This window comes from Hipposideros armiger, unplaced genomic scaffold, assembly GCF_001890085.2.
Source record: "Hipposideros armiger isolate ML-2016 unplaced genomic scaffold, ASM189008v1 scaffold_842, whole genome shotgun sequence".
Classification (NCBI taxonomy): domain Eukaryota; kingdom Metazoa; phylum Chordata; class Mammalia; order Chiroptera; family Hipposideridae; genus Hipposideros; species Hipposideros armiger.
This window is the reverse complement of record NW_017732192.1, coordinates 172,981-185,553: the sequence shown is the minus strand read 5'-3', so window position 1 is coordinate 185,553 and position 12,573 is coordinate 172,981. Positions and strand designations below refer to the sequence as shown.

General features: G+C 37.9%; 1 protein-coding gene across 1 annotated transcript in view; it reads left to right on the top strand.

The window, feature by feature from the left end:
* The window catches only part of LOC109374599 (thrombospondin type-1 domain-containing protein 7A), a gene marked incomplete at its 3' end in the record, with an annotated part of 587,092 nt that overhangs the window by 403,430 nt on the left and 171,089 nt on the right, over nucleotides 1-12,573 (top strand). The window contains exon 3 of the mRNA XM_019629338.1: nucleotides 6,720-7,551. Coding sequence (XP_019484883.1) covers nucleotides 6,720-7,551 — 832 coding nt within the window. The remainder of the gene's footprint in view (nucleotides 1-6,719; nucleotides 7,552-12,573) is intronic.

Sequence of the window (12,573 nt, the reverse complement as noted above, 5' to 3'; positions counted from 1 at the left end):
GCAGCACGAAATTTAACTTGTTTACCATACATTTGCTCTTTCTCATCTATTTGTAAACTACCTAATTTCCCTTTGAAATCCCTGACCCATGCCCTCTTTGTTCTTTGTGCAAAATAGCGTACAAGCCTCGACTGTCCAATGAGTCTTTGGTCCCATATCTTATGGCGCCCCCAAATGTACAACTGTAATAAATTTTGGACGTTTTTTCCTATTCATTTGCCTCATGTGAACATGATTATTAGCCCAGCTAGAATAACTTAGAAGGTGGGAGGAAATTAATTTTTTGTACCCCCATACTTCATAATATTGATACTTAGCTTATGGTTCAGATAGTGTTATGAGACGATAGAAGTTAATGACATGTTTTATATTATATTACATTTTGCAAATGGGAGAAACCAGGATCCAAACAGGGTAAGTAATTTTCTTAAGAGAAATCAAACATGATATGGCCTGAAAATTGATTACTGTGTTTGGCTACTGTAAAATCAGCTATCATAGTCACTGATTCCTCATTCATTGTCTCATCAGATTTAAAGAGCTTGTCCTAATTTTGTACATTTAATTTGATATTCTTAACATAATTTCTCTTAAAGTTTAATTACTTTTTGAAGATGAAAGCTCAGCTTGACTTCACAGTGATCTGTCCTTATCTACTAAAGTGACTTGTCATTTGAGAATTATATTTTAAATTAAATTTCATTAAATTAAAACTCAAGTCAAAAAGCTCTGAGCTGCCCTTTTGTTTTTCTTTAAAAAAAATTTAAACTATTTTTAAATATTCAAATGTTAATTGTTTTTGTGTTCACAAATCTACAAAGGGGTTTCCTAGACAGAGTGCATATTTATAATTAAATTAATTAGTTTTATATTAAATGGCACAGTGTGCCAGGAAACTCAAATAATCTATGAGACTATTTCAAGACACACACATAACTCCACAAGTTTGCCTCTTCTGTCCAGAGCAAAAATCCTTTGAAATGACCGAATGTGTACAAAATAGGCAAGAATTGTGTTTTAGTGCTGAAAAAAGAGAAGAATATTATCAATTCTTCAGAAGCTTTGAGGTCTTCCTGGAGACCACAGTACACAAAGGATTAGATTTAAAGGAATAGACTATCTTTAGAGCCCAAAAGGCCAAAGGATGGATCTTGTGAAGAATTAAGCACGAGATTCCCCCAGTAGAAGCCCAAGCCTACACAAATAACAGTCTGTGCATATGAGGAAAAAATATATACTAATAAATTGCTGGTGGTTGTGCAACCTGGTATGTTTTGGTGGGCATTTTTGCAATACTGTCTATATCAAAAGCTTTAAAATTTGCAAAATGTTTGACTAAACTTCTTGACCAGTGTATAACAATGGATGTTCATTGTAGCATTTTTTATAATATTGTAAACAACTAGAAAAAAAGATGTAAATTTTCACAAATACATCATCAATTAGATAAATCAGGGTAAATTTACACAACACACTATGCAACCATAGTATAGACCTAATCGTGTCAATATGAAGAGCAAATGAGATTAAGTAACATTCTAGTAGGTTCAATCTGTGTGTGTGTGTGTGTGTGTGTGTATCTGAGCCCCCCCCCACACACATCTATTGAAATTGAATTGTTTTTATAGCATATTGTAAAGTAAAAAAGCAGATTACAAAACAATTTAGAGCGCAATCTCAAATTTATATAAATGTGTATTGTAATTGCCTAATAGGATAACAGCAAAATATGGAGACTGCTTACCTCTAGTTTATGGGATTGATGAGGAATTTTATTTCCTATTAGCAGTGATTTCTAATTTTTTTTCTATACTGATTTACTTGTGTAAAAACAAATAGAATTATTTTAATTCGGTGAATGATGAATTTTAAATAGTATATGATGCAGCATTCAAGAGACAGAATTTAGTGTGTTCTTAAACTGCTTGCGCCCTTCTCATTCTCGGCAAACCAGAACGCGCTGTTCCTTAACCAGATCCAGGAGGGAAAATGCACTGTGTCATCTGAAAGATGCAATCATAGTTAGTCTAACAAGAAACTGGCTCATCTGAGAGTTTTATAGCAAACAAGAACAGAAAGTAGTTTGCATAATTTTTTCATGCTCCTTTTATAGTGTTTATCTTTTATAAGGCTCTTTGGAGCAGTTGCCAGCCACCTGTCAATAACGTGGACTTTACAGACTCAACTTTATATTGTTCTTATACCCTTGACATATAAAAAGTAGCATTAGAAGAAGTCAGTGTTGAATGTGGTGAGCAAAATGCTAATTTTAAATTTAAAAGGCCTGTCTTTTATAGGCTGCAATAAAGAGTGAATTTTGAATGACATGAAGAGAATGGGCATGTTATAAAACCCTCTTTAGCAGGAATAAGCACAATCGTTTTTAAGCAACATTTTTGGAAAGTTAACAATTCTATTTAATGCATTAACCTATGGAAAGCTAAGCCAAAGGGCTCCCGTTTAAAATTGTAACAATTTTGCATAATTTTGCATCAGTTCCAAGTGAAAATATTTCTATTATGAGCCTGTCAATTACATAAATATTTTGGGTATGTAAACAGTTGCTTTAACTTCTTTTTAGTGGAATAAGACATCCAGTATTTTTCTTGATTTACATAAAATCTGTCAAGCTAAGTGTTCTACATATATTTATTGACCTACATCCTAGAAGTGTTTTGCATGACACTGAATGAACACAATCCTACAAATCTGTATGCAGGAATACATTTCCATTCATAAAGGGATATTACCCAAGGCCTTAAGTAGAAAGCTGCCTGTCCTTTGTTTTACACAATTAGATTCCAAGTTTCCTTTATGTAATCATGAACAAGAATAATAAATGAAGCAAGTTCAAACTAATGAAAATTTTTCTGTTCTTGTTAAAAAGGAAACATCTCCCCCCCCACACACACACACACATATGCTACCTTTCCAACACCGCCACTTCCCACTCTTTGTAATATAAAATGTGAGGCTACAATTTAATATTTATACAGACTTATGAGTTCAATATCACAGTCTCTTAGTGTGCTTGGGAGATGATTTCATGTTGTCCTTGATAGAGTTTGCAGATTGTGCTTTCAAATTGCCCTTTGCAACATTTGGACTCCTTGAAACATGGTCGCTAAATGGGCTAACAATTCTTAGCTGTCAAGAGCAATTTTAGATATGGCCTCCTTTCTGTTCAATGTGTGATTATTTTAAGATTGCTTGGAGGAAAGAAGTAGACAGCCCTTCATCGGTGTACTGTGGTAAAGATCTGATATTTCAAGAGGTCTGTTAATTGGACACATGTGTAGGACCCAAGGTGCAATGAAAAGATAAGCCAGCATTTAAAGCCTGTAAAATGCATGAGTTTTCTTGAGGTTCCCTTGTGACTATTTTGCCACCTCTGCTTTCGCTGGTGTCCTCATACATTTTATCTTTCTTTAGTACCGTCTGTATTTTTATAGATCTCTATGGAATTTTCTCAGGATATCCAATCTTCTGGTTCTCAATGTAAATATATAGGGAATAAAATAAATCCAACAGTGTTATCTATGAGTAGCTGGCTAATAGGAATCTATGATAACATGTTTGGAGTGGAATTTGAATTGTATTTGTACTTAGAATGTATGTGTTTCCTAGTTATCTAAGTAAACTTCAGAAATGCTTACTCATTATCTTTGTATATGGAATAATGTAGACGTTTTCTTGAATTCAGTTTCTTTCTTTCTGCATGCCTTGGCATCAACCATGCAATGCCTTGGATACTGAGATCTACAAACTAAATTCCCTCTTTTCTGAACAGAATAATTAAGGAAGTTCTATCAAAAGCCAGCCAGGACAATGAAAAGACATGAATAAATGAAATATTACAGAAGAAAGGCAAAGTTCTCTCCTGAAGGGGCCACAGAGTCAGCCTAATGTGATAAACAGATGTTTGGCAAACAGTCATTCAGTAAACTAAATGAAATTGCAATAAGCATGGTGTGAGAAACATGCAGACTGTTCTGAGAGAAAGAACGGAACTCTCCTTAATTTGATGTCAGTAAACCATAAGTCCTTTTCAAAGTAACCATCTTTCACTTTTATTTTTAAATAAACTTAAAAGTAAGCCTAGAGTGTTTGCTAAATTTGGTTTATAAAAGTTTCATATCTTCACCAGTTCTTACTTAGCGTAATCTTCAAACTTAATAGTTCACTAGTGTTGTATAGATTTTGCTCATAGTTTTGGGGTTTTGTTTTTGGTATGTATGCTTTCCTTAGTCAGCAATAACATGCAGACTTGAAGTCAATTCATATTTTGTATATTCAGATTTATGTAATAAAATATTAATTGTCATCAATTAAAGCATACCAATTGATAGCAGTGCAACCTATCTGAAGAGTACAATTAAATATTTTTAGCTGCCAAATTTATAATTTGTCATAAAATTTTTTTGTTTTTACTTTGAAGATGAAAAACTAACTTCTTAATAGTCCTAATCTAATTCATCAGCCTGATTTCATAATTCATAGCAAAGATTGGAAAACAACAACATATCAAGAAGTTGTCAGGAATTATACCTGAGATTTAGACTCTGAGTTCATTTTGTAATTTACATGTATGGCATATAGCCATTACTCTTAACTTAGTGGTCCAACATAAACATATCTTCATATCCTGTTACGGTGGGAAATAAAGATTACTGTTTTGTTCAAGCACAGTGGGGAAAAGGAATAAATACCAAAGATATGTGTGGAATTAATTCTAAAGTTTTATATGTATTACTATGTTCCCTTATTGAGAATGGTCCTAGGTTCTGTGATGCCCAAACTTAATATTTACAAAATCTGCAAGAGAGCATGAACAGATTAAGAAATATGTATTTCCCTTTGACACATTAAAAATAAGATTAAAACATCAGGTATTGCACATGGACAGATGTAACAAACTTACAGACTTTCTTAGCTCACAAAGTTTTGACATCAGCCCTCTGGAAAGGCTGTTTCCCTAAATGTATTTTAACTCCCTCATAACTCTTCACATATAAACTTCACAAAATAATGATATGGGTATGCCAAATATCCAACACTTATTTTCACAAAATAATGATTAGTTAGCAAAATATTCTCAGTCAATCCCTTTTCTATTTACAACTCCATTATTTCATTTGTAATGGAGTTATTATCAAATTGTAAGCATCTTGCTAGTTAAACAAAATTAAATGTTTAAATTAAATATGAAAACACATTCTTTGTATCTCATTCTTTGTAGATTAATCAACTTATATAAGAGTATCTTAAGTCATGAGCTTTAAAACCTAGGGTAAATCATGAAACTAAAAAGTCAGAACTGGAATCCGAAATCCACGGTGACGTTTGTTATGCATTCAAAATACGAACTTGGCAATCACTTCCCCTTCTTGTTACCTGTTATTTTCATCCACACAGTAAATTTATTGGTCTGGTTTAGTGGTTTTCATCTTTCAGCAATAGAAGCCTTTTGTCAGACAAAATCTTATGGAAAATCTCAACATGTACAAAGTAAAAAACAATGCAACTTTTCTTACAGAAGCAGCAATGAGGGGCGAGAGCAGTGGGGTGAGGTTGGGGAACCCTACAGTCCAACCCTAAATGCTGCCCTCACCTTCCCACGCAACCTATTGAAGATGGCTCGAGACTACATTCAAGAATTTCTCAAGTTTCATGGAGCACATTTTGAAAATCCTATAATTATATGACCATTGTGTTTCTTTAAAATTCCAAAATCATATAATCCTCAATTTTATCAATTGAGATTTGCCTGTTAGAGCAATGAAAATCCTATTATGTACCTTAAAAAAAAGCATATACATATATATATATATATATATATATATATATATATATGCAAACATAAAAAGGTTTCAATCTATGCTAAGGAGGATTCAAAGGTAAAAGGCCCACATTTCATACTAAAGCCACTGACTTCAGTATTCCATAAGACAGCTCTATAATACCAAATAGTTGATGTCTAGGAAATGAATAAATTAATAAAACTCCAAATAACCCTTCAATGTTCATAAAATTGCAAGTCTTTTAGTTAAATTTAAATTCTATTGTCCATTTTTGTACTTCACTGTGGAGATGAGAAAAAAATGAATTGGGGGCAGGGTAAATTTAAAGGTAAAATGTGCTTAAATGAAGACTTTCACTTCCCAGCTTTGGTTAACAGACAGTAACCACTTTCTGTCAACACACACGTATGTAACTAGGCTCTCGCAGTCACGGTGTATAGCAGTAGACAATGAGGCAGAAGAGAGCATGTTCTACAAAACTTTATTGCTCGGGAAAAGACAGGCCTGCAGGAGACCACATTCTTCACACAGGTCCATTTTCTCTGCCGGTTTCTGAAATGGAGTTGATGGTTATGAGGTAGGAGTAATGGGTTTTCATTGGGACTAATTTCTGATGTCCTTTATGACCGTGGCTTCTCTAACAACCTAAAATTAAGGAAATGAATAGAAGCAAGCTTTTAATAATCCCCAAAGGACCCAGAGCCAAATGGTCCCAGCAGTTACCTTATATAGACTCTGTGACACAGTTCCCTTTTTGCAATACTAATGCAAATCATTACTTTTCCAAGTCATGTGCAAAGACCTACTTTGTAACACTTCAGGGAAGTTAATGTACTAGAACTTGAAATGCCTTTCTGGAACGTAAAGTAACTTTTAGCGTCCTTCCAGTAGCACTGTTAACTCTTGTGTCGTTTTTAGGTCCGTGGGGCCGATGCATGGGCGATGAATGTGGTCCAGGAGGCATTCAGACCCGGGCTGTGTGGTGTGCTCATGTGGAAGGATGGACAACATTACATACGAACTGTAAGCAGGCCGAGAGACCCAGTAACCAGCAAAATTGTTTCAAAGTTTGTGATTGGCACAAAGAGTTGTACGACTGGAGGCTGGGAGCGTGGAATCAGTGTCAGCCCGTGATTTCAAAGAGCCTGGAGAAACCCCTTGAGTGCGTCAAGGGGGAAGAAGGTATTCAGGTGAGAGAGATTACATGCATCCAGAAAGAGAAAGACATCCCTGCAGAGGACATCATTTGTGAGTACTTTGAGCCCAAGCCTCTCCTGGAGCAGGCCTGCCTCATCCCCTGCCAGCAAGACTGCATCGTGTCTGAGTTTTCGGCCTGGTCAGAATGCTCCAAGACTTGTGGCAGTGGGCTCCAGCACCGGACTCGGCATGTGGTGGCGCCCCCCCAGTTTGGAGGCTCTGGCTGTCCAAACCTGACGGAGTTCCAGGTGTGCCAGTCCAGTCCATGTGAAGTGGAAGAGAGCATGTATAGCTTGCACGTCGGGCCCTGGAGCACGTGCTCGGTGCCCCACTCAAGACAGGTGAGGCAAGCAAGGAGGCGTGGGAAGAATAAAGAACGGGAGAAGGACCGAGGAAAAGGAGTGAGGGATCCGGAGGCCCCGGAGCTTATTAAGAAGAGGAGAAACAGAAACAGACAGAACCGACAAGAGAACAAATACTGGGACATCCAGATTGGATATCAGACTAGAGAAGTTACCTGTGTGAACAAGACGGGGAAAGCTGCTAACCTGAGGTAACATTTTATTACCATTAACTACTCATGTCTCCCTGTCAAGACCATGAGTTAACGAGTATTTAAGACATGCTGTACGAAACCCTGGAATCCATATGCTCACAACCTAGTAGGCAGTACCCCCAAGGATAACATTTTCCACTTTAAGGCATTTAAATTTTGTGGGTTTCCTGGCATTTCTGCTTCGCTCATGTTTAGGCACTGTACCAGTCAGGTTAATTTCAATTTTCCTGTCAAAACCTAGAGCATGAGTGATTCTCTGTGAGGGGATACTGCTTCTTTAGGTCACAGTGCTGTTTCCACCTATAATGGAAAGAAACAAAAAAAACTTACTGAGAGGCTGGAGTTTTTGGATTTTGAATTCAGGTACTTATTTTACTAAGAATAAGGCATACTTGTAATCTCTCCAAGTTGATAGCTTTTTCTAAATTACCCTATAAATAAAATCTAAATAACAACCCAGGGAGCTATACCTAAAAATAATTCTCTTTCATGTTTTATAAAATGGAATAACTCTTCCCAGAGAAGAAAAGGAACCAGTAGAAATTAAGGTAAGTAGATGGCATTTAATCACGAGTTGCCTAGTTTTAGAAAACATGTAATTAATTGGCTGCATTGTCTAGACAGAAATTATTTGTCAAATTATCTCTGGGTAAATAATGACTATATCATGAAAGACTTTCTCATGTGTGATTTATTTGTTGTGAAATTATTTATTGAGGATTCACTGAGGATTATCTAAAGGATATGATGTTCTGTGGATATTCTAAATGTTGCTCTTGGATAAACCAGACCATCTGGGAGTGGCTTATGTGGATCATTTGCATAATTGCTTTTTTTCTGAAATATTTATGCAGTTATGATTTGGACTGAACTCAGAGAAATTATGGTAACATCACTCAGAATTCTATATCATATATATTGTAGAAATGACATTGAAAATGTCATCTACTCCATCACATGCCTGTTGTCTTAATTAAAACACGTAAGATAAATTTCACTGAAGTGTCAACCCATGCGCTCCTGGTGAGCAGCTGGATTGTTTGCTTTATGGCCTCCAGAAATCTTGTAGCAGATCACATTTTCCTGTTGCCTTTGGCTGTTGGGGACATGAATAGGACTGTGTGACATGCACGTTTGTTCACTAACGCACCCCACTGGCTTCATGTTTTTCTCGCCCTCATTGTTTTCTTCACTCATTCTTGTCTAGGGATTTTGCTATCTACAGATCTTGAAAGTTTATTTCAAGCATTTTTAGTGCAGGATAGAGTTTACATAAATAAGTAAGCAAGCACTTGACTTACCTGTAGAAGATAATAATTTCTCTCAGTACAGCATTGTTCTGGTTGCTCTCTTTTAGGGTATTTGCTACTCCCTCCCCTTTTTGGACTTAAACGTTATATTTTCTCTCAGCCACACAGTAATTTACTCTTTCTCCATTCTGGTATCACCAGTTCGACTACATGCCTGGTCTTGCTAATGACAGCTTGTTCTCCTGCCCTCATTCTCCAGGCTCCCTACAATTCCTTAAGTGTGCATGTGTGTTCACCTCTGATTCAGTATCATGATTCAGTATTCAGTTCAATCCCTGTTTTATTCTTTTCTGACTATACTTATTCTGCTGATTTCTTGATCTCCTTTCCTGAAGAATTACAGTTATATTAGTTACTTGACTCCCACCAAGTAATTGATTGAGCCTCCAAGGCAACTTGAGTTGTCTCCTGCTGTCACTGGGTTAACATACTGTAGACATTTAATTTAATGTTGACTACTCAATTAAAAGTGTAATTAGGATAGTACCTACTACTGCACGGAGCCTAATATAGCCATCCAGCTGTTTGAAATAAGCAAATATATTTTCAAATCTTTAGATCATTTTTAGGTGCTTATATTCTGTTAGAAATACCATATCTAACTATTCCAATAAAATGAATAGTTGTGGGTACCTGGCAGGGTGATGGGGTAGGTAAATTCTGCTTGCTGTCTCCCCTGACCACATTAAAATTACAACGAAATTGTAGAATAATCAAATAATCAACCTGGAGAACGGTACTCCTATAATGAAGAATGTTAAGAAGAGGCATCATAGAGACTAGTGGGAGTGGCAGAGGCACAAAATGGGTTGGCTCACACCCACGTGTGGTAGTTAAGCATTGGGAGGGATGTCCAGGCTATGAAGGTTCCCCCAAGAAGCTAGGGCCCCCAACCCCACGCTGGGCTCCCCAGCCTCGAGTTCCAGTGATGGGAAGAGCAGCCCTGACAACATCTGATGGTGAAAATCAGTGGGGATTCTGACTGTCTGGGAGGGACGGAAGGCTGCTGGGAATGCAGGATCCTTTTAAAGGGCCTGTGCACAGACTCACTCGCAGGCATTCACCCTGAGACCTGGTGGAGGGCGGCAACTTGAGAGGCACCAGAGATACAGGGAAAGACAGTTGTGTGGCTTCAGGCAAGGGCTAGAGAGATAGCCACCATTCCTCCTGTGTAGCCTAAAGGTGGGCACCATCTTTCCTATGTTGAGCCCTCTCTGACACCGCCAAATATGAAACTGCATTGGCCTGGTAAACTCCACTCACCACATTCTGGTGGCTGCAGGGGACCCTGCCCCACCCAATTTGCATACCACAGGAGATACTTTCAGAACCTGGGCAGCCAGCCCCTCCCCATACACTGCAGGAGGCTCTTTCAGCAGTAAACAACCAGCCTTGGCTTGCACACTGCCGGAGGCACTTTCTGTGGCAGACAATCAGCCCCATCCTGTGCTGCCATCTTTCTTGGACAACTCTCAGGGGTCTGCAGGCTAATGCAGGTAGCACCTGGCCTCACTGTACTCTGACTTTTTTTTTTGTGTGTGTGAGGGGCCCCAGGCTCAGCACTCGCACCAAACTTGAATCTGCATTAACCTGGGAAGCCCTCTCACTCCATCCTGGTGACTACCTGGAACCCCGCCTCACCCAACTTGCATACCACCTTTCAGTGACTCAGCGTTACAGGTAGCTGACAGTTGACGTCAGGCCTCAGGCTGCCTGGGCCCCTGTGCTGAGCTGTACCAGGCTTGCTGCTGGTGGCAGCCAACCTCGGTTCACGGTGCGGCCTCTCTCACCTGCCTCCAGGTCCAGCACAGGCAGCAACCAACCACAGATTGCTTTCTAACTCCTAGCAGGTGGCCCTGGGCTGGTCACAGACGGCGATTGACCTTGGCCTGCATGAGGGCCCCTTCCAAGATGCCCCTGGAACCAGCACACCTGGAGGTTAGCTTCAGACCACAGTAGTGCACTATCCAATTAGCCCCACAAACAGCACACCCAAAGGGTGGTCTCAACAGCCACAATAGCCTGACAGGACAAATCCTACTCTGTGGGATCAGCTTCCATGCTATAGACTTAGTGGGTAGACATTTACATAATTAATGAATTGAACCCCTGATTAATTGAAGGTCCAAAACAACCAAATAGTTGCGTGTATGTTGTAACTTATCTGGGTGTAGATTATATATTATTTTAAACAAATTGGTTATTTATATTTCTCTTATTTAAGAATTATAACACTATAGATGGATAAACGCATACGATTAGGACAGTTAAAGTCTTAGTTAAAAAGAGACAAAAATCAGGAATTTTGACGTAAATTTTGCTCAAACATTATGCCGTATCAGTGAAGCTAATGAAATGACGAGTAAATGGATAACACCATCAAAGCACAGGGCACAGATTACCTACTTGGTGATTAAATTTAAAGTGTTTAATCTTATGTCAAATTCAGAAACAATTTTGTCATTTAAGAGAATAAAAAATCATTTAATAAGGCTAAAAAATCTTATTACAATAACTAAATGAATTTGGCTAAATAAACCTAAGCATATTGGGGAATATAGCTTCCCAGTTAAAGATAACACATCTGTCCTGCTCTCTGCTTTCAAACAGACTGAAATCTATAAGAATGAAAAACACAAATGAAAAGTCCATTCTTTTATGATACTAGGAAGCAGTCACAGTCCCAAATCACAATTCACAGAGAAGATTTGGAGAACATGGTAAAATTAAAGGTAACTGAGAGAGGAAACTCACAGCAGCATGATGTCTTCGCAGCTTTCAGGAGCTCAGAATCTCTGAGTAGCCTGAACTTTCTGAGGGGCCAAGCCGGTGACCCCACCTTAGTGCGGCATGGTCTATGTTAGCGAAAGGGCTGCTGAAGCACCTTTGAGTTTCGTTTTCAAACATAATGACATAATAGACAGGACTGAACAAGGAAACTCATGATGCCATTGCTGCCAAAAAAGGATTATCATGTTGATGGACTGAAGCTTAAAGTTTTGATGACCAGTGAAAACAAATTCTAAGTCACTACATACACACCATGTGCCCAGGGAGCTTCCCTGTGAACCAGTGAGTTTCAGCCTGGCTTAAATAGAGTATTACCCCAGGCCAAGTGTTGGTATGAAAGTATGGGCAAAGAGTTCTACAAGAAACCAAAGATAGTATAGGAAATATGTTTGTTTGTTTTAATTGAACCAAACCAGAAAGAATTTCTGTATTCAAAGAAGAGTTAAGAAAGCTGAATGAGCTTAAAAGTGATTTGGTAGAGCTCACAGAAGAAATAGAGGAGAATTATAAAACAAGAAAAGAAATGAAATTCACGTTAGAAGAAACAAAAAGTGGAAAATATTCTGTGGTAAGAAGAGTCAACGATGTAGAGAACAGTTTCAGACCACCAAGTTCTCTGTAGCTTTTCAAAAAGATGATGGATATGGAAACAAAGGTGATCACTATATGAAATTCTGGTATTACTGAAGATAGCACCAGAAGAAATAGAACAGACAAAAAAAAAAAACCACAAAGATAAAATAGACGACTTTCCTGAAATCGAGGAAGACTTTAATCCTCGGATTGAAATTGCAAAGGGCCAAATTTGTGCTAGAAGAGGCTGAAATAATGTCCTGATGGAAGAACTGATGTATAACAGAACAATTTTGATAGAGAGAGATAGACCAAGAGACACCATAATGAGTGCCAGAACAGTATT